General features: G+C 38.5%; 1 protein-coding gene across 9 annotated transcripts in view; it reads left to right on the forward strand.

The window, feature by feature from the left end:
• The window catches only part of LOC149214389 (uncharacterized), a 229267-nt gene that overhangs the window by 39584 nt on the left and 166193 nt on the right, over window positions 1–23490 (forward strand). For all 9 annotated transcript variants that reach the window (XM_089392292.1, XM_089392293.1, XM_089392288.1 and 6 more), the window contains exon 6: window positions 11002–11130. In XM_089392292.1, the coding sequence (XP_089248418.1) occupies window positions 11002–11130 (129 nt within the window). The remainder of the gene's footprint in view (window positions 1–11001; window positions 11131–23490) is intronic.

A 23490-nucleotide genomic window follows, 5' to 3' on the forward strand; every position in this document is an offset into this window, starting at 1 on the left:
ATGCAAAGTTGTAATTTGCAAATGACCAAGATTGTTGATGTGGGCAAAGGCGGATAAATGAAGCACGAGTCTGAGTATATTTACTCCTGTGTCGTATTTTATCAGTTTGTATATAAGCTAAGTCACAGGACACGTCCCCTAGGGTCCCGTGTCCCGTATTTTACGTATTGGACACGAAAACGGCCCTAATACGTGTCCAATACGATTTTTAACGTGTCATAAAAATCGAATACATATTCGATGTTTTCCATTCGTGTCATAAATTTTGAATACGCATATTTTGTCTGGAGAATACGTTGCCCTAACGTATTTCGATGTTTTGAATACGTATTGAAAAAAAAAACATGGTTTATAGCGAGATTCCGACTTACAAACTCCGGTTGGTTAGTGAGATTCGGTGAACGACTTGCTACATATGTTTCACAGGTTTTTAAATTTTTTAAATGGTTTTTCATCACAGAAATTTGAAGTTTATTCAGTTTTTCTTCAACGCTCATTAATGAGTCTAATCTCTATTCATACGACTATCAATAACCATATAATTTTTCAATAGATGCAATGTCCACTGAATATTCCTCTTCTCTTTTGCCATGAGCAAAAAGTGTTTACTCCACAAATTTCAAGCCCATCTATCTCAAATGAACTTGTAGTTGCAAGCATCCACGTGGTATGAATCATTAGAGTGCCACGTTTGTTTGCTGAGACTTCTTTTGGTTGCCGAAATGTGAACGATAAATGTAAAACCCAGTAAAGAAACAATCCTATAATTTCAATTTGGATCTTTGAGTTTGAAGCTCAATGTTCAGATTTCAAAATAGTAAAAGTTATAGCCATCAGCGCTTTGTTTGTTTGGTTCTGTGGTTCCAGTTCTCTTGCTTTTGTTGTGGATTCACTTAGGTTTTTCGTTGAATGCAGGAGTAAATTCCCTTTTGGTGTTGTCTTGGTTTGATACATTTTGATTTTGATGACTTAATGGAAAATCTGCATTTTATGGTTTTAATATCTAAGTTCTAAATTTATAATTAGTAGTAAGTACTTACTACTTAGTTTCTTATGTGCTTGTAAGTTGTAAATTTTGATTCTATTTATTTTTTTAAAGTGAACTATGAACTTTGAGAAGTAATTATATTTTAATTTGATTAGATAAGCTGCAACCTGCAATTTAATATGGATAAAAAACTATATTTCGGTATATATATATATATATATATATAATTTTTTTATTTATTAAATATATATAAAACGTGTCCCCCGTGTCCTGTTTCCAGGTCGCTGCGTTTCGTATTGAATACCTTGTATTTACGTGTCCTCCGTGTCTCGTGTCCTCGTGTCATGTGACTTAGTATATAAGTCTAGTTCTCTGTGTGTCGTATTTTATCAATTTGCATATAAGTTGGGGTTTTTGTGGTACTGTTGAGTCGGCTAGGGTTTATTTGAAATTACGTCTGTTGCATTGTTTGTATGCAAATCAAAATCTGTTGGAGCTATGTTTGTTGGATTGCTAAGTCACCTGACACGGGGATTCGGGACACGTAGGATTCGAGATTCGTGGTGTCGGATTCGGACACATTGACCCCTCGGAACAGGACACGTTATATATTATTTTATTATATATATATATATATATATATATTTAAAAAATATACATATATATTAAAATTTAGATATTATCATATTTCTCACACAAATTTTAATTAATGATACAAATTTATTGATTTCAAACATAGATCTTCATCTATAGCTATTAGCATGCATAGTACAGAGAAAATTCAAATAAATGTCAGTCGTACTGGTCACATAAATGATATATCTATTAAAAGTTTAAATCATGATTCATAATTCATAACTGAAAGACAACTTACAACTACAAGATAGTAAGATAAACACACTGACAACTGTGGTTTTCTCATTAAGTCATCAAATCAAAATGTGTTACATAGGTAGTGTTGGTGCAATGCCAATGGCAAATAGAAGTAGAAAATATAAAACAACTACAGGTATACAAGCCTCAAGGCATCAATCAGCATCAGAATCAGCATCGGATGTGTTCTAGCCACGAAATCTTGTGGAGAGGCTAGAATACAGGTGATTTCCAAAACCCATAAATTGTTTATGGAAATTCCGCCTAGAAATGACTTAATTAGATTATTAGCCAGTTTTTAAATATTTCCTTAGTCTAAACTTAGGGAATATGGTTAATTAATTAGAATTAATTAAATCAAGGTGTGAATGTTCTAGAAACTCACACGGATCGACTTCAAGTTAATCCTACCCATCGATTAAGATTTAATTTTGGCCGTTGGAGTCCCAGCAATGGATTGATTATAAGAAGAAGTCGATGGGCACTTGGAGAAGACACCTGAGTAGTTCGATTTCATGAGCAGATCGATTTCCAGAGTAGCAACAGTCGGTTGCCGGAGAGAGAGCCAGTGAGATCGAAGAAGTGAGAGAGGGGTAGAGACAGTGAAGCTGGAGGAAGGGTTCCAGATTCAGTGAGTGCATTTGCAAAGAGGCAAGTGAGCCACCGTGAGGCTGACACAATATTCTCTAAAGGCAAAGTCTATTTGCTAAGGAATATTGACGTTTTCAGTTCCATAGGCCTGGAAGGAGTCCGAGAGTGCTGCAGAAGCGTCTTGCTAATCAACAAAAGGCAAAACCACTTCATCAGAATCCAACAAAAGGCAAACCGTCTCGCTAGCTACGCAGAGCAGCGTAGATGCTGACGCAGTGTCTCAGAAGGCCAAAATTCTGAAGGCAAGTTGTGCAAGGGAATTGCCTGTGGGGTGAGGAAAATTCCTCTCTAGATTTTTGCCAGTATTTCTCTGTAGGATTTCCAGTTTTAGCATCTAGTTGTACTCATTATTTCACTGCTGCTTAATATTAGAATCCTCAGCTATTGCACCGGTTTTGCCAAGTTGGGTTTTTCCGGGGACTTTTGTCCAAAGATAACTGTGTTATTTTAGGTGTGTGCTAGCATTTCTTTCAATGTTTATTCTTCCGCAGTTTTATTTGTGTAGGTTGCAGTGTGAGTTATTCAGTGTTTGCTGTAGGAAATAGTAAATAAATTATTAAATTAAAAATAACAATTAGGAGAATAATTTACAGTTGCTGCAATAGGATTCCGGTTGTGGAATTTTCACATGCCAATTTATCAAAGATGTTGAAAAAGGGTTACTCTCACAATTATGTCAAAAATGTTTTGAAAGTTTACAAAGAAATGGTTTTTGAGGAGCAGTGTCTTGACTCCTCAATAGTGGCTTTGAGAATAAGGGTATAGTTAATGGTTTGATGCCTATGATGGAAATTGGCGTATGCCTTTGGTGGTTAAGTGACTTGGCTCAAGCAAATTCTAATAGCTTCAGATGAAGGGTGGTAGCAATAGCATAGAGTTGGGAGAAAGAATGCCACACTGTGATTGCCATGTAATTGTTTGAATCAATCTTGGTCCTCAATTTGTGTATCAGGTGAATGGTGTGGGGGATGAACCCTGTGGAAAGCTCAAGCAAATGATATTGTTAAAAAGCTTTATAATGTAATAGTATAAAAGAGATGAAATACCATGTTTGGATAAGTATGCTTGGAATTCCTTTTTGTTGATTGGTCCATTGGTGTTCAACTCCAACAAAACCTGTCCACAAGAGCTATCAGATATTAGTATAGAAGAAACAAAAAGCTTAATTGGAAGGTGCGGGGGAAGGTGGGGGGGGGGAGGGGGGGCATAATAACTCGAGGTTGCTTGGGGACATCAGAAAGTGCGGTCATAAAGGAAGTTGGGGGTCAAGGTCGATAGGGAGGCATAAGTGGCAAAGATAGATAGTGCAACATTTTTTTTGGGAGAGTGATGGAAGGCCTTGCATAATACCTATATCTTCTAAGCAATGAAGAGACATTTCTTGCCTTGAAAGAGGGAACAATGGGATCTCCGTAAGTGGGTGTAAGAGGCGAGATTATGTAGGAGTGTTAAATTATCCTAATACTAGCTATCTAAGCAAACATATTAGATTTAGTTACTTGCTGGAATTATTAACTCTTGCATCTAGTGGAAAACGAGAAAAACAACCACACTGCACAATTATTTTTTGCTCTTCTAGATCAGTTCATCATTTAAAATTATCTTCAAAAATTACAGGAGCTCCCTTATCAGGAAAATGGCTTTGAGAAATTAATCAAAGTGAACAGCAAACCTGAAAATTTCAGTCTGCATGGAAATTGAGGCAGCCTTCCCTCCAATTTGTACGGACAACTATACAGCCTGCCTTGCTGGGCTGTATGGTTGCTCTTTCCTTGCTGCTGACTGGCTGCCTGTCCTTGTTGAAGGCCAACTACCTTTTCCTTGCTGAAGTACTACTGAAATCCTCACCATTCTGATTTTCTCCCTCACTCACATGACTTGTGAAATGAATGTTCTTTGTTTGTCTTTGCCCTTTGCCCTCTCATTCTTTTATAACTTTGACATGAGCTAAAAACTAATTTTCAATGGTTAAGATCTAACTGTGAGACCAATGCCTCTCTTTTAATTAAATCATTAGGCGATCCACTTTATGTTGATTTGGGGTAGCATTGGATGTGCTCTAGCCACGAAAATTGGTGGAGAGGCTAAGGCACATGAGATCTCCAATACCCAGAAAGGGTTTGGGTAGATTCTAAATAGTTTGGGAGATATTAAAATAATTAATATTTTTAATGGAGTCCCTAAGTCTAAACTTAGGGAAAATAAAATATTAATGTGTATTAATATAAAACTGTGTTAGAATGGTCCAAAAGTCATGGATCAAGCCAGATCTAATCTTAGCCGTTGATTAGGGACTTAATCTCGGTCGTTGATTTGTCAACGAGAAAAGTATAAGAGGAGGCTTGAGGGTCACTTGGAGAACACACTGAGGGAGACCAGTCAGTTCAATTTCTGGAGCGGGGTTAGCTGAGAAATTGAACCAGTGGTTTGGAGACCAGTTAGGAGGTAGCAAGTACGAAATAGAGAGACGAGAGATCAACACAAAGGTAGAAAAGGCAGACGCACGGCCAGAGGGAGCCACACAAAGGCAACAAAGATTGTGCAGAGCCAGTAGGGCTTGCGTCATCCACGCAGAGGCTGCAGGAGTGACGCAAAAGGCTAGAGAGGTTGTGCATAGTCTCAACAGGCCTGGTGCAGAGGGTTTTAGGTCATGCAGAGGTTAGTAGGGCTGACGCTGGGTTTAGAAGAAGTGCTGGAAAATTTGTCTATCTGTGGGTAAGTCAATGTGGCACCCTGTTGTACTAGAAAATTGCTGAATAATAAAATCATCCTTTGCTGCACTGGTTTTCCCACATTGGGTTTTTCTGGGGACATTAGTCCAAAATAACTGTGTCAATGTGTTGATTCTTGTGCATATGTTTGTTTTTGTAATACGGTGTGATATTTGCAATAGTATTTATTTTAATGTTTATTGAAGTAATTTCATGAATAACTTATGGTGAAATAAGTAGGAAAAGTAAATCAGTTGCTGCAGTGATAGAATTTTCACATGGTATCAGAGAAAGTAATCAGAGACAGAAAGGGAAAATCAGTTATGGGTTGAGACCACGATTTAGAGGCATCCACCTCGGGGGACTCATGCAGATTTTCAGAAGATTGCACAAGAGAGAGATTTTGATTTCTCTATGTTGGCTTCCAGGCTGGAAGAAGAAGTGGTGTGCATGACTAGTGCTACATCATCAAAAGTATGGTATATGACGAGAATCAGGGAGTGTTTCTCAGAATATCGAGAAGAGAAGATGAACTTTCAGATCACCATGGGGAACAAGGCAAAGTGTACTCTAGTAGGGAAGGGTACCATGGTTTTCAGACAGAATTGGAAGAGCAGTTCCGTGCCACAAATGTGCTGCATGTACCAGGATTGGGGATGAACTTACTTTTCGTGTCACAACTACAAGGCAAGGGCTATGACGTCTACCTCATCAAGGAAAAGGTATACGTCAAACACCCGAGTTGGAAAAAGAAAGTGCAGATCGGAATCAAAAGTAATCGGTTGTATAGATTACAACTAGAATCACCAATGGCACTAATAGGCAGTCATGGGGACAAGGACTTGAACGAACTATGGCACAGAAGGATGGGTCACTTGCACCATGGAGCTCTGAGAATTCTCAGGAGCACTGTAACAGGAGTTTCGGATCTGAGTACGGAACGAGATGGTGTATGGAGGGGATGCGCTCTAGGAAAGTATGCCAAGGCGACATTTCCTAGGAGAAAACATAGGGCCAAGAGTGTACTAGGATTGATACACTTAGATATCTGCGGACCTTTGTCCATCAAAGCTCTCAGTGGTGCTGAGTATTTCCTTACCTTCATTGATGACCACTCAAGGAAAACTTGGATTTATTTTTTGAAAACCAAGGATGAGGTTTTCTGTTGATTCAAGGAGTTCAAGGCTCTGGTGGAGAATTTGATTGGGAAGAAAATAAAAGTTTTGCGCTTAGATAATGGTGGAGAGTATGTCGATAAGGACTTCACAGATTATTGCGCTAAGGAGGGCATCAGAAGAGAGTGGACAACTCCCTACAATTCGGAGCAGAATGGGGTGGCAGAAAGGAAAAAAAGGACTATTGTAGAAGCAGCTAGGGCCATGCTGTATGATCAGGATATGCCAAAATTCCTGTGGGCGGAAGCATGCAACATAACTGTGTACGTTCAGAACAAGACTTCTCATCGGGCATTGGGCAAGATTACTCCAGAGAAAGTCTTCACTGGGAAGACACTTGAAGTCAGTCATTTTAGGATATTTGGGAGTTTAGCATATTGCCGCATACCTAAAGAAAAGAGGAAGAAGCTGCATTAGACTGTAGAAAAGGGATATCTGGTGGGATATAGCGAGAACGCTAAGGCATACAAAATATATCTTCCAGGGAGCAGGAAGGTAGTAGTACGACGAGATGTAAAGTTCACGGAGGATAGAGCTTTTAGAAGATCTCGTGAGATGCCTTATGAGGAGCAGTGGAAAGAGGATCCATTGGTCATGCCTCTTCAACCAATAGAAGTGAAGAATTCTTCCTCAGGTCAGGAAGATTCTCAGGATGAGGAGCCAACAAAAGCACTTGCTGGCAGAGGAAGACCTTGCAGGGAACTTCATTAGATTCTGCGTGATGCAGAGAACTTCATCAAGGAGCCAAGGAACAGTAAGAGGGAGCGAAAACAGCCAGACAGATATCAGGTGTTAGTAGCTCAGGATGGAGAGCTTGCCAATTTCAAGGAGGCAGCTCAACATCAGGTCTGGCTAGATGCGATGGTAAAGGAGTATAACTCCATAATGGTGAACAATGTCTGGGAGGTGGTGTCAAGACCTCAAGACAGATATGTGGGAGTTTCAAGATGGATCTACAAGATCAAATATGTTACGGACGACAGTGTTGAGAAATACAAGGGCAGGTTTGTGGCTAAGGGGTATGCTCAAAAGGAAGGGATTGACTATGAGGAAACTTTCGCCCCGGTAGCCAAGTATACATCTATTAGGACCGTGATATCTCTTGCAGCTTAGATGGGATGGGAGATCCATCAAATGGATGTCAAGACGACATTTCTGAACGGGGTAATAGAAGAAGAGGTATACATTGAACAACCAGAGGGCTTTGAAACTCATGAGAAGAAGTCTCTTGTATGTAGACTGAAGAAATCCTTGTATGGGCTGAAGCAGGCACCGAGAGCGTGGTATGGTCGAATAGATGGCTACTTGCAGAAGATGGGGTTTGTTAAGAGTGACGCGGATCCGAATCTTTACTATTTGGTCGTAGAGAACAAGCCACTTATCTTAGTATTATATGTAAATGATCTCTTTCTGACAGGATCATCCAAACTCATTGAGGATTGCAAGAAGAATCTAGCCACAGAGTTCGATATGAAGGATCTAGGAAGAATGCACTACTTCCTAGGGTTGGAAGTTTGGCAGCAGAAAGGAGAAATTTTCCTTGGGCAAGGGAGGTATGCTACAGAAATCCTGAAAAGGTTCAGGATGGGAGACTGCAGACCTATGGCTATGCCAATGATCACCAACTGGAAGAAGATTGATGCATTAGAAGACAAGGATGTCGATCCCACCCTATACTGGCAGCTCATAGGGTCCCTGATGTATCTGTTCAATACTAGGCCAGATATTTGCTACGCTGTCAACACCCTTAGTCAGTTCATGGTGGAACCAAAGAGGGCACACTGGGCAGCAACCAAACACGTTCTCAGGTATTTACAGGGAATAGTTGATTATGGGCTCTTATACACCAAGGGGAAGGATATTAGGTTGAGTGGATTTACTGATGCAGATTGGGTAGGAAGTTTAGTGGATCGGAAAAGCACCTCTAGGTACTGTTTCAACATTGGATCAGGAATGACCTCTTAGTGCAGTAGGAAACAGAAGTCCGTGGCTTTGAGCTCATCTGAGGCAGAATATATGGCAGCAAGCACAACTTCGTGTGAGGCCATATGGCTTAGAAAACTGCCGGTGAACCTATTTAGAAGAGATATGGAGGCGACCAGGATCATGTGTGATAATCAAAGTTGCATCAAACTCTCTGAGAATCTAGTGTTTCATGATAGGTCGAAGCATATTGATATCCGGTGTCACTTTGTCAGACACTGTGCCCAACGAGGAGCTGTACAGTTGAGCTACACTCCTACAAGAGAACAGGGGGCAGATATCCTCACCAAGGCCATTGGAAAGTCAAAATTTGACTACTTCAAGGAAAAGATGGGGATGGTAAAGAACCCCTTTCAGAAGTAGAAATGAGTGTGTTAGCAACATGAATGAAGAGGGAGTTGCAACGCAGATGTAGTGTTGGGAGAAAGGACCAACAACAACATAGATGCAGAGGGAGTTGCAGTGCAGATGTAGTGTTGGGAGAAAGGACCAACAGCAACATGAATGCAGAGGAAGTTGTCGTACAGATGCAACAGTGGCAGTAATAGAGTCATGGTACAGGATGCAGCAGTGTAGAGGATGTTGGGCAGGGAGGCTTATCATCGACACAGGGACCGATGCCGGATAATCAGAGTGATACTTAGAGCACAATCCTCGCTAAGAGGGAGTGTTGATTTGTGGTAGCATCGGATGTGTTCTAGCCACGAAAATTGGTGGAGAGGCTAAGGCACATGAGATCTCCAATTCCAGAAAGGGTTTGGGCAGATTCTAAACAATTTGGGAGATATTAAAATAATTAATATTTTTAATGGAGTCCCTAAGTCTAAACGTAGGGAAAATAAAATATTAATGTGTATTAATATAAAATTGTGTTAGAATGGTCCAAAAGTCATGGACCAAGGCAGATCTAATCTTAGCCGTTGATTAGGGACTTAATCTCAGTCGTTGATTTGTCAATGAGAACACACTGAGGGAGACCAGTCAGTTCAATTTTTGGAGCGGAGTTAGCTGAGAAATTGAACCAGTGGTTTGGAGAGCAGTCAAGAGGCAGCAAGTACGGAACAGAGAAATGGGAGATCAGCACAGAGGCAGAAAAGGTAGACGCATGGCTAGAGGGAGCCACGCAGAGGCAGCAGAGACTATGCAGAGCCAACAGGGTTTGTGTCATCCACGCAGAGGCTGCAAGAGTGACGCAGAAGGCCAAAGAGGCTGCGCAAAGTCTCAACAGGCTGGCATAGAGGGTTTCAGCCTTCAGGGCACGCAGAGGTTAGTAGGGCTGACGCTGGGTTCAAAAGAAGTGCTGGAAAATTTGTCTATCTGTGGATAAGCCAGTTTGGCACCATGTTGTACTAGAAAATTGCTGAATAATAAAATCCTCCCTTGTTGCACTGTTTTTCCCACATTGGGTTTTTCTGGGGACATTAGTCCAAAATAACTGTGTCAATGTGTTGATTCTTGTGCATATGTTTGTTTTTGTATTATGGTGTGATATCTGCAACAATGTTTATTTTAATGTTTATTGACGTAATTTCATGAATAACTTATGGTGAAATAAGTAGGAAAAGTAAATCAGTTGCTGCATTTATTGAATTTTCATACTTTAGTCTTTTTATTAATTAGAAGTTGCTTCAATAAAAAATATTCACTTTATTAATTATTTAATAAAGTGAACTTCTATAAAAAAACATAGAATACATTTAGTGACAATTTCCTTAAGACACCCTCATGGAAACACTTGTGTGAGCTACAAACACTAACATTTAATATTTAAGAGTTTTTGGTCATGTCACCAACATTAACGTTACCCAGCCATAACATCGTCGCACAATACAAAATGTTTACATGTTAATATTATCTTTAATTTTTTTTTTTTTTTCTATTATTCTCTTTAACGATTTGCTTTGCTTTATTCATAATTATGTAGATAGATCTTCTCACTATCCTCAAGACAATGTAAACTTCCCTCAGAAGTTTCGGGCATTGTGATAATTCCTTGTACATATAAAAAGGGGGTAATTGTCTTATCATCACGATCACACTTGTTTAATAACGTTGGTTGTGTTTTGATAACTCTTGGTATATTTTTAGACAACTTTCATTGTTTACTACTCTTTGAACCTGAAATGCCTGTAATTATTTTGTTGGACATAGCATCCATTCTCTGTCAAGATTCTTTTAGGCATGATATTTTATGAATTGTCTCTCAAGCTGCTAGACTTTTCAATATTACCAAAATGGTTAATCTTTTGTCTTTCTTTCCATCTCTTTTGATTTCCTAAATGTACTCATTTAACTAATTGTCTTTTCAGTTCTCACACTTGTTTGAGTTCATTATTTTTTGTTTATAGATCATGATTTGGTGTGTTACTGATTCAAAAGATTGATAGTTTTGAAATCAAACTCAGTAAATCTGGTGCCTGTATCCAGAAGTGTCTTCAATAATGAAATATTTTATATGATGGTTAGATGAATGCCTCTGAAGCTAAAGCAAGGATTTTATGCATACAGATTTTGTTAATGTAACAAATTTTGAAACTAAATTACAAGAATACCAAGTTTTTATAATATTTTGATGTATGTTGTATTTTTGTCTAACATAAATTTCCATTTTATAATGAAGGTGGTACAATCATTTAAATCCTGAAATAAAGAAAGAAGCATGGACACAAGAGGAAGAGTTAGCTCTCATTCGTGCTCACCAGATATATGGGAACAAATGGGCTGAAATTGCAAAGTATTTACCTGGAAGGTATGCATTTATATAGTTTTGGTTATATACTAAGATAAGGGGGATTTCTGTAAGACAAATTATGTAAGCCCAGCAGTGAACCACTAGCTCCAGCAACAACTAGAGGAAAAGTGAAACAACTATACGTTCTGTTAGAACATTTTGCACCTTAACTTTGAAGTTATCGTTTCTTGCATTAGTTGCAGTTGATGCATATGTAAATCTTTCAAATGGGAAGGAATGTTAAGTTTGAACCAGTCTTTTTGCAGCTTCAAACCAATGCTGGAGATTTGGTTCATTGTAGGCATCAATGACAGATTATAGTGAAACTGACAATTTCCTATAAAGATAGCTAGAAAAAAGGTTGTCCAAGCAGAAAAGTAGTATTGGCATGTTGACTTGAGCTTCTATCACTTCACACATCTGGCCAGAGAGGAAAAGAAGGCCCGAAAGGAGAATGGATGTTTCAGATAAAGTTTCCATTTTATGAGGCAAAATATACCGCAGATTTACATCTGCTTGTAAGGTTCCTATTTCTGATAAATTGCTACTTCGCAAGAGCTTTGTTTAGGAACGCTGAAAGTCTGAAATAACATAGGACAAAACTGTAAAATGGCTATGCAAACGGAAGTGGGTATTTCAAAGATTGTTTGAAGGAGTAGTATCAAAAGATAGTGAAGATTAACATGCAATTTCATTATTCATTGCAAAAAATTATAAATGTTATGATGGTTTTTTTCAAAAAGAAATTAATCTCTTTGTTTATTTGTTATTTTTTATTTTCTCTCTATGTGGCTCATGGCCCCTAGAGATCGGTGATTTTCTATGTCCATGGAATATTGTTTCAGGCAGACCCACCTGAAGGGATCACTTCTCGCTGGCTAAGATAAGGCATCTATTTTGCAAAACGAAGTATAAAGTCTTAGAAGCTGCTTGTACTGCTACCATAATGCTAAGTGAAGTTGTCTTTGAGGCGTCCTTGACCTATAAAATCTAAAAGTCCATAGTCATAATTCTACCTTACTCCGATCTCCCCAAAGGATTAGGCACTGGTCCACCATAAGGTGATAACCTTGAACCTTATTTCCTCTCCTCCCTCTTATTTTCTAGGCCTAGCCCATTAGGTCTCCTAGGGCATCATTTATATCGCAAACCACCTGTTGACCACTACGTGTCAATGACCCATAGCAGTACACCCCCTTTTTTCGCAAAAGGGATAGCGCTTGATTGACGTGTCCATGCCATTCAACTATCATCATCAGCCTGATCATCATGTTATATTGTAAACCCTTTCTGCACGTGTAAATTGTAAATAATCTCAGCATATCCGTGTTGTGTATGTAATTGCCTAGGTAAACCTATTTTTCTGGTGACGATCTACATTCCGAGAGGTTTTTTGTCTCACCGATCCATTTTCGGATGGTCGACAGAGTTTTCTTTTAGACTTACTCCAAAGCCGGAATGGATTTTGTCACTGGGATCTTAGGGGAGTCCTAGTGTTCTAGATCGAACCTATGTAAAAGTGATTTGAGAATAATCCTAACTATTTGGTTAGGTTATTTTATTAAAAGTTGCTTAGTCTGCTGGATTATATTTGTGTCGCAGAAATGGGTAGTCTGTGAGGGTCTTTTTCAAATGGGTTTTCCCCCTTGAGATGTAAAAAATGTAAAAAATCATGATGTAAAGTGTATTGAAGGTTAGAAAAATAATTTATCCCCTCATAGGTTTTAGGTCCTAAGTAAATTTAAATTTTCCAGAGGCAAAATTCGTGGGTCCTTTAAACAATTAAATCTTAACAAGTCTAGGGACTGAGGTTAATTGATTATTTTGCTAAATTTTATGCCTTGGGTCCGTGGGGTTAAGTCAAAGTCAAAATTTTGAGGAAATTAATGCAAAATTTTAATTTTTGAATTTATTAAAATGCATTTAATTGAAAAATTCAAAATTTCCTCAATATTTAAAATTTCGACGGATGAGATTAAAAGAAATTTTGATCCTCATCAACGGTCGAGATCACTTGGACAAGGATCACTTGAACTAGCCGTTAGAAGATTTATCTTTAAATAGGAGGTCATTTGTTAGTCATTATCAGCTGATCTTTTGATCGTGTATTAAACGAAAAGCTCTCTTGTAATCTTTTTATGGGCAATAAAGAAAGACTTTGGGGTTAATTTCTGCTGGTGTTACTTTTCATGGAAATGCTGTAAGATGTATTATTTTCGTGCGTATTTTTTTTTTTTTTTTAGTTCCATTAATAATAGTTTCTGAAGAGCGATTTGAGTACAAGCATCTTGCTCAGTCGCTGGGGTTTGAATGATAATTTAAGTTTTGAATATAATAGCAGGTATCTCTATTAGATCTGAATTTTATTATTGTTTTCTCGTTCTATGTTGACGGCTGAATTGAGTTTTGTAGGAAAATCCTTGATTATTAGATCATCGGGCGTTCAGGGAAGTTCTCGGCTGAACCAGCCAACTCCCGATCCGTGTTTTCTGAAGAGCCCAATTTGAATTTGATCCTAGGCCTATCATAAGATATTTTTATGGGTGATGCATGAGGGTTTTGGGCTTAGTACCTCCTTTAAAAATTCAAAAAACTTAGTTTTTTTTTGGTGCTAAATCGTTAGATCTGACTGTTGAGAGCCTCAGATCATCAGATCTGGGAGCGGAGTCGGATTCACACTCCCTAGATCTGATAGATCTGCTATTTATTTATGTAGACTTGTAATTTTCTCAAGTTTTCTAACTTGGGATTTTCTGGGTTTTAGTTTTAGTGTTTTTTAGGTCATTGTGTGTATCGTTTGGGTGTTTTTTCTTGTATTGTAGCTACAGATCTGAAGCTGAAAGCTGTGCAGAGTCCAGATCTAGGCCCTAGAGGGTAAGATCTAGATCTCTGGAGGTCCATCAACACCATTTTTGGGAGGGATCTTGTCCAGATTTCACAGTCCAAGAATTTTAAATTTTAATTTATTTATTTATTTATTTTTATTATCTATTTTATTTTATTTATTTTTTGTTGGTTTTTTTGTTTGTTTGTTTGTTTTGTTTCTAATTTTTATTTATTTATTTATTCTTTGTCTAGAAATTTTATAAGGGTTTGAAAGAAATCTAAAACAGAGCGATTTAAAAAATTTAATTAAGATTTATGGAAATTTTTTTTAGAGGTTCTGGTGGAAGTTCTGGGCCACCATTGGCTGCCTGGGGTTTCTTGAACATAAAAATTTCGAATTTGTTTCTTCTGGGCTTTCTAGAAAATTTCGAAATTTTTATTGTCTGGTTTGGGTCTTTTTTTTGTTTATTATTATTATTATTCTTTGTTGTTGTTCGCCCTCTTATTTGTTTCTTCTTGGTTTTCTGGAGAATTTTTGGGTCTCTTTGCCCCTGCCTGCCTTGCTCCTTGTCCCCATCGATTGCAGATCTCCACATCAGCCCTCAACCCTTTACGCAGCTCACTTTTGCTCCATTCAACAGAGCTGCAAACCCTTCAACGATGCCATCGTATCCATCGTACCTGCAAGCAAACCCACCAACGTCAACCTCTATCCAGCACTCTTCTCCCGTTGCTCCATATGCTGCCTCCGCTGACCTGCACATAAACCGTCGGTCTCCTCACAAGCAGCCCCATCCCTGTCGCAGCATTCCTTCCCTCCTCGCTGTTGCTATCCCCTTATCACACCAGCATCCATGCTCCTCCCTTGAACCTGCAGTTGCAAAACCATAAGAACATTCGACTTCTTTTTTCATTGTATATATGCGTTAGTTCTATTTTGTATATTCGGGTTAGGGTTAGCGTTGGTTTCATATATTCTGATAACATTTCTTTTAATTTTTTAATAAGGTTCGATTTTGTTTTTGGCATTCATTTTTTTTTTGATTTCATTCCATTTAGTTTCACCCTTTTTATGGTTTTGATAATATATATATATATATATATATATATATATATATATATATATAAAGTTTCAAAATTCTAAAAATAAAAAAAAATCGATTTTGTTTTCTTTTGATTTCATTTTTTGTTTGTTTGTTTGTAAATGTTGGTTTTGATTAAAAAATATAAAAGCCTTAAAAAACATTAAAAAAGTTTTAAAAAATCCAAAAAACATTTAAAAAATATAAAATTAGAAAATTTTTAAAAAATCATTAAAATTTCTAAAAGATTAAAAAAATCTAAAATGATTTTGTGACTGAGAATAAACAAAATTAAGGGGGTTTTTTGCTTAAGTTTTAGAATTTTTAATGTGGCCTATGGCCCATTAAAAATTTTGATTTTTTGACCCTTTGATTAAATTAAGTTCTTAAGGAATAATTAAAAATTTTTAGCCTAAAGTTCCTTAGTGTTATTTGGTCATAAAATGCATTTTTTATGATGGTCAAAGAGCAATAAATGTTTTTAAATCATATTTGGCTATCGTAAAAAAGTTAATCGAATTTAGATCGGGAATTCTTTTGCATGCTACAGTGTTGGGCATTTATATGGATTATTGTCACTTTCCGTCACATATTGAAAATCGTTCTGGATAACTTGTTTTATTGATGGTTAATTCAAATATCGAAGGCACTGGTCTATAATTGTTTCTATCTTGTGGTTGTGTCTTGTTTACGTCGGCGTTTAATCTATCAATCTGGTTTAATCGTTTAGATTCATCAAGTTGTCCATCATTAAAATCTCCTAGAGCCCGTGATCGACAGGCTTTCTCATCCATTTACCTTAGGGACTACCCCCCTTGACTTGCCTAGGAGAGAGTCTAAACGGAGTGAGAGTGACAACCTTTACTCTGAGCGTTGTCGCGTTGCTTAGACACTCTGTGCGACAACACCACCCGCTCAAAAAATTCAATCTCTTGGCATCCCCTGCACCGTGTGTCTCCTAGGTGCCCTCCAATTTTGAAGAAATTCAGATGGTGGGATTTTGAGATATCTCAAGCCCTAGTCTCGAGATTGAATCTTTCCCTGAGTTTCCTTAGGCTAGAAACCTCATTGGGATCCTCACATTGTCTTGCATTGAAAATTCTTTGGTCCCTTTCTCCCTCCGAAATAGGTCAAGCATAACATTGGTTTCTAAACCCTAACCCCCTTGACCTAACACCGAGTCCACTTGGTCCGTACACTATTAAGGATAATTCTTCAAGGATCACTTGGAATCCAAGCTTTCACAAGAATTTTAAGGCCTAGAAACTTCCATTATTAGATACATAAAGCTAAACCTTGAAATTCTCCTTAAGCCCGCCCTTGAGATTGTTGAATTTTCTAAGTTTACTTAGTTTAGAAACCCTTCATGCACTTTTTCTGATTGATTCCTACCTACTTGTTATTTTTTTTTAACAAGTTATCTACAAAGTAAATACTGAAAATAAACACCAGTGCATGCTCAACATATTACAGAGTAGCAACTAAAAGAAACAAGAACAAACACACCACATGACACCATTTTTTTGGACCAATGTCCCCTGAAAAGCCCAATGCAGGAAAACTGGTGCAACTATCTGAGGGTTTTCTTATTAAGCAATATCAGAGTACAATCTGGGTGCCAAAACTGGCCTACCCAACAAAGAATTTCCTTAGTAGCTATACCTCACAGTTTGAGAGAAATCTCTTCGCTGAAACCCCGAAAAACCCTTTCGGCAGTTCCTCAGCTCAAAACTGCTCTGCAACCCTAGTGTCTGCCCAATCTGGACTGCGTCAACCACTCGTAGCCCAGTGCTAGCCCCGCATTAGCCTTCCTTGGCCCGCGTCAGCCCCAGGAGGCCCTGCGTCAGCTCTGGGAGACTCTGCGCTAGCCACGCTAGCCCCTTTGGTGCTCTGCGCACCACTTGGGTGCCACAACCTCTCCACAAAATTTCGTGGCTTGAGCACATCCGATGCTACCCCAAATCAACAAAGAGCTTTCAACTTTGCTTACCAACGCAAGCAAGTTCCATTAAAAATATTAGTTATTTTAATATCTCTTGATTTGTTTAGAATCTGCCCAAACCCTTTCTAGGTATTGGAGATCTCATGTGCCACAACCTCTCCACAAAATTTCGTGGCTTGAGCACATCCGATGCTACCCCAAATCAACAAAGAGCTTTCAACTTTGCTTACCAACGCAAGCAAACCACATATTTGAGCCTCTCTTGTGAATAGGCTTCTAGGATCACCCTCACCCTATCATTGGTCCATCCATTTCGTGATCCTTATCATAACTGGTCTTTTCCCATCAGTGAAAGTCCATAAAGAGCAGGGAGCCTTAGCTGAGGTGACAGTGGGTTATTGTTCCATTGTTGCCCTTAGCTTAGTAGTATCCCTTCAAGGATCCCCTTTTAAGACCCTTGCTAGTTTGAGCGGTAACATGTAGGTCTTCATAATTGTACTTTGTTAAATTATGCAACTAGGGTCAAATTCCGCTTTAGATAGCTCATTTGATGGAGATAATTATTGCATTAAATTCCTCTTTTTGAGAGGACAGGAATCGACCTAAAGATCACTCTAATCAGACAAGGAGATGTGTGTTTTTGAATTAAAACACACTCATGTGCAAATTATCAAGGTCGACTTCAACATCATGTAGGCTCATGAAGCCCAAACGACATGTCTTTTCACCCTCATCGATTTGTATAAATACAAGAGACCTTCATCCTCATTTGGCATTTCATTATCACACAACATATCATCTCTCTCTTCTTCCTATTTGTTTATACAACTAAGATTGGAAGGATTTCTCTCACACATGCGAAAGACAGTTGGTTGTTTTTGATTGCATCAAGTTGCAGGACAATTGCAGGGCGTTGACCAACGTTGACCAAGGTGAAGTTGACCTCATTTGACTGCGGTTTTGGGTCGAAAAGTTTGATTTCTGCAAGCCGCATTGAAGGACACACGAATTGAGGAATTTTGAGCAGTTTGATTGATGTTGAATTTCAGGATTGAACACAAAAAATTGCAGATTGTGGTGACAAACTTTCTCTATTTTGAACGGGTTTGACTGAGGTTTTGAGGATTGTTTTGACTAACATTTGAGGCCGAGTTTGACTGAAGTAGACCGAGCTCCTAAAGCACTGTGTTGACCATTGACTGCAGACTGGTTAGGGTTGACTGTGTTGTTGTTGACTTGGGCAAATTACAGGGAGATCAAATTTGACCATTGTTCACTTGATCTCTTTGTCTCTGGTTTGGATAGTTGTTTTGATATTGGATTTTGACAATGGATATTGGCTAGTCAAAGTTTGACTTTGACTCTTGGATGATGTACTTGTTAGAAAATCATAAAGGCAGAAAGATTTTATTTATATAGATAATCACTTGTGACTTTCTTATTTTATGTTGTTCTTTTATCTTTTAGTTCATTAAGCAATTACCAAAAATAATAGCACAAAGATCACAAACACCAGATATAGGCAGACAGCTAGGGAAAAACCCCTATCTAGGGGAAAACCCAATCAAGAATTCTTCCTTCAATAATTTCACGAGATAATCTAAGACTCTTGACCTAGACAAAGACTTCCTCCACACCAAGTCAACCCTTTCTTCCTTCTGCAGACGATAACTCTCCAGCAGCAACTTCGACCTAGCAACAACGACGTCAACCTGGCAACGACTGGCAACAACAACAACTTTGACTTGGCAATAAAGACTTTGATCTTCCTAGGAACTCCACTAGTGTGAGAGATAGATGGCCCAAAACTTCGTTTTTGATGTCTTCTTCCTTCTTTTGCAATTTCGTACCCTTTTCTAGCTCCTTTTCCAACTTCGCATTTTTTAGCTACCTTGGCTTGGAAATCGAACTTGTGTGTTTCAAATGAATTGCACTGCACTGTATATATAGGCTTCTAGTGAGGTCGAATTACCCTTGAAGCCAACTTGGTGTGGAGGGGACAAATAACATATTTGACTCAATATTAATTCTTTTTACATGACTCTAAAGCCCAAGAAGGGTCTCTTTAAATGGACAATGACTCAAAATAAATCCTAGAAGTCCTCAATGGGGACTTTGACCTAAAACATGATGACCCAAGCATGAAACCCATGCTTTAATAAGTCACAAGTCATAATAGTAATAATAAAAATATCTTCTTCATTCTTTTGATAAATACATTTCATTGTGACTCACATATATTTTATGAAGACCGAACCTAGTTACATTATTCAACAATACTCTCTCTTCTAAACATTTGAAGACACTCTAATAGAAGAAGATTTGCAAGGATTCCCCCCCTAGTGGGGTTTTCCCCTGGTCATTGACCAAATTTGTGTCTCGTCTCTTGGTTGTCTTTCATTGTGCATTTGTCTAAAAGTTCTATTTACTATTGTTCTACTGTCATTGGATAATTGAAGAAGTAAATTGTTAAATTGGATGCTATTGGATATTGTTGAAGTGATAGTTGCAACATAGAACAAATTGATGAAAAATTAACATGGTATCAGAGTTGAGGTGAAGACAAGCCCAATAAACATAGAGCAAGAGCATCCATTTTCTAGCAGCGGATTGAAAAAGAGAAAAATCTTTTGGTAAAAATGTCTTCCTCTTTTTTCAATGAGCATGAGAAGTTGGGCGACTCGTATAACTTTTTTGCATGGAAAGTCGGGTTGGAAATCATAGCTGACAACAATGATGTTTTGGACTTCACCTCCAGAGAATGCTTCCGCTGTTGTAAAAAACAAGCACAAGAAAGGTGAGTTAAAAGCAAAGCAAATTATAGCTGATGGTTTAGAAGATAATCTACTTGCATATGTTGGATATTTGAGAAGGTCTAAGGACATTTATGATAAAGATAGCTGGCATGTATGAAGTCAACATTTTGAATGAAATCATTTCTTTGAAAGATCAACTCAAAGACACGAAGATGAACAAAGGAGAATCTGTACAATCATACATTATGAAGATATCTCGTCTTAGAGATCAATTACAAAGAATTGGGGAAACCACACCTGACAGGGAATTGGTGATTGTAACTCTTAGAGGCCTCCTTCCCATTTGGGAAACCTTCATTACTACTATAAGCAACAACAATAACTTCCCGTCATTTGATGAGTTTGTTGGAAAGCTCACTCAAGAAGAATCAAGGATGATATCTAGAGGAATAGTTCAAGGATCAAAGGAAGGAGAGCCCATTGCGTACGTTGCTCAAGGAAAGAAAAAGAATGCAAAGAAAGGAAAGGGAAAGTCATCTACATCAAGAAGACCACCTCAATCTAATTGAGGTTCCAAGGATTCAAGAAGGCGAGATAGAGATGTTGAGTGCTACAATTGTCATCGAAAGGGTCACTATGCTCGATATTGTCCTGAAAAGAAAGGTTCTCCAAGAAGAAACTCTTCAAGGTCCTACAACAATAACCGTGGCTTTAACAACAACAAATCATATGAAATAAGAGACAATAGAAGAAGGAATGGAAGAAGAGACTCCCTCGATGATTGTGAAGATAGCTATCATTCTCCAAAGAGGTCAAGGAACTCCAGGTATGAAGGCAATGCTACTAATCAATTTGAATATATTCTTATTTCCGCATTATCTAGTTCATCTCCTCCAGATACTTGGGATAATTGGCTAGTTGATAGTGGGGCCTCTCATCACTTCTCCAGATATAAGGAGGTTATCTCTAATTTTGTAGAGAGGGAGACCAATTTGAACATTATTCTTGGTGGCAATACCACTCTTCCTGTAAAGGGATTTGGCTCCGTCAAATTTCATTTGAACTTTGGGGAATCTTTCTTGCTTCATGATGTATTATATGTACCAGGATTAAAGAAGAATTTGGTTTCGATATCTGCTTTGGAGGATAAAGGAATGAGGGTTGCATTCATTAAAAGAAAAGTACTTACTTGGCTTGCTGAATCCTACATGAGAAATGCCTTCACATTGGGATCTAGGTTTTAAGGACTCTATAGAGTCACTGGAAAACATGTTCCAGCTATGGCTCATAATACAAATCTTCAAAGCGAGTTGTGGCACCGAAGGTTGGCCCATCTACATTATGATTCTCTTCCAAAATTGAAGAAGTTGGTCTCCGGGATCCTTGATGTTCAAGCTTAACATGATTGGAGTATGCCCTGGGTGTGCTAGTGGAAAGAAGACAAGGGGACTATTCCCCTCTAGCGAAGAGAAGATGGAAGACATCCTTCATTTCATTCATTCTGATTAATGTGGTCCAATGCTCGTGCATTCACTTGGGGGTCATCTTTATTACATCACCTTCATCAACAATTTCTCAAGGAAGACATGATATATTATTTGAAGCACAAGGATGAGGCATTCGAAATATTCAAGGAGTTCAAAGCTTTGTTTGAAAATCATATGGGGAAGAAAATAAAGATCTTCAGGTCCGACAGCGATGGAGAATACATCTCAAATGATTTTATAGATTTTTGCATGAAGGAAGGAATTAAGAAGGAGACCACTGTACCCTACACTCTTGAGCAAAATGGAGTGGTTGAGAGAAAGAACAGGTCCATTGTAGAAGTTGCTCGAGCCATGCTCCATGATCATAAGCTACCAAAGTTGCTTTGGGCTGAAGCAACAAACACATTGTTATATGTTCAAAACAGGTTGCCTCATCAAGCTTTTGGACAACAAGGCACCCGAGGAAGTATTCATATGCGTCAAGCTCGATATTGGTCATCTCTGGATTTTTTGGCTGCCTCGTATACTTTTATGTGCCGAAGGACAAAAGAAACAAGCTAGAAGCTATAGGAAGGAAAGGTACGTTTGTTGGATATAGTGAAGATTCTAAAGCATTTACAATATATATTTATGGTCAAAGGAAGGTTGAAGTTAACAGGGTGTAACATTTGATGAAGACGCTGCACTTAGAAAAACAAGGGACCTGCCTCCGTCGCCTCCTCCTGAAGACAAGAGTGATGATATGGATATTCTATAAGGTCCTTCTGTGCTTGAATTTGAGAAGGATATTGTTGATGATCCCATGGAACCTATGGACCCTTTGGATCCTCCTACAAAGAAAAGTCCACTTTGGCTCAAAGACACACTACAAGATGCCGAGAAACATGTTGTTGTTCGTGGAAATTTCACGGAAAGCAAGAAGCCATGCAGGTTCCAAGCATATGTTGTAGCTATGAGCAATATGATTCAAGCTGAACCTAGTACCTTTGAAGAAACTGAGAAGGAACAAGTCTGGAAGGATGCAATGGCCGAAGATTCAAGAATATGAGTCTATTATGAAAAATGATGTATGTGATATTATGCTGAGATCGAAGGGAAGATCTGTGGTAACCTCCAAATAGCTCTATAAGATCAAGCATGGGGCTGATGGAAGCATTGAAAAATACAAGGCAAGGTTCGTAGCCCATGGATTCTCTCAAAAGGAGGGAGAAGATTACGATGATATATTTTCTCCCGTGGTCCGATATACAACCATCCATTCGATAGTAGCTCTTGCTGCAAGTCAGGGATGGACTCTCCATCAAATGGATGTGAAGACTGCTTTCTTACATGGTTTGCTGCAAGAAGAAGTGTACGTAGAACAACCTCTAGGATTTGAAGTTTATGACAGGAAGAACCATGTATGCCGATTAAAGAAAGCTCTTTATGGATTGAAGCAAGGCCCCCATACTTGGTATGCTCATATCGACAGTTACTTGATAAAGCTGGGGTTCACAAGGAGCAACGTTGATCCAAACTTGTACTTCAAAACAATCCATGGTATGCCTCTCATTTTGGTATTATATGTCAATGAATTATTCATGACAGGTGCATGCCCTCTCATTCTAGAATGTAAGAGGAAGTTGGCTTTCGAATTTGAGATGAAAGACCTCAGTTTGATGCACTAATTCCCAGGACTAGAAGTATGGCAAAAGCCAAGTGAGATTTTCCTTTCACAAGGAAAATATGTTGTGAAACTACTAGAGAGATTTTCCCTGGTTGAGTGCAAGTCCTTTTATACACCTATGGAGATGGATTTCAAGAAACTGTGTGGAGAAGCTGCTGGACTGGACCTAGCAAACCCTTCTCAATATAGACAATTGGTTGGTGCCCTGATGTTTCTTGTAAAAACTCGCTTTGACATATGTTTTGTAGTTAACACCTTGAGCCAGTTTATGACCGAGCGTCACCATGTACATTGGGTCGTTGCCAAGCATGTATTGAAATATCTACATGGGACTATTAACCTTGGATTGAGATATGCCGTTGGAAACGTTAAACTACATGGATATACAGAGGCAGATTGGGTTGGCAATGTTGCCGACAAGAAGAGTACTTCTAGATGCTATTTTAGTCTGGGATCTGCCATGATATCGTGGATGAGCAGGAAGTAGAAATCCATAACCCTTAGCATTGTTGAGGTCGAGTATATTGCAACTAGTCTTGTGAGTTGTGAAGTAGTTTGGTTGAGGAAGCTCTTTGGAGAGCTATTTGAGCAGGTTTTGGACACGACAATTATCTATTGC

This window comes from Pinus tabuliformis, chromosome 1_1, assembly GCF_031772625.1.
Source record: "Pinus tabuliformis cultivar Carrire ecotype Pingquan chromosome 1_1, CPIR1, whole genome shotgun sequence".
Taxonomy (NCBI): domain Eukaryota; kingdom Viridiplantae; phylum Streptophyta; class Pinopsida; order Pinales; family Pinaceae; genus Pinus; species Pinus tabuliformis.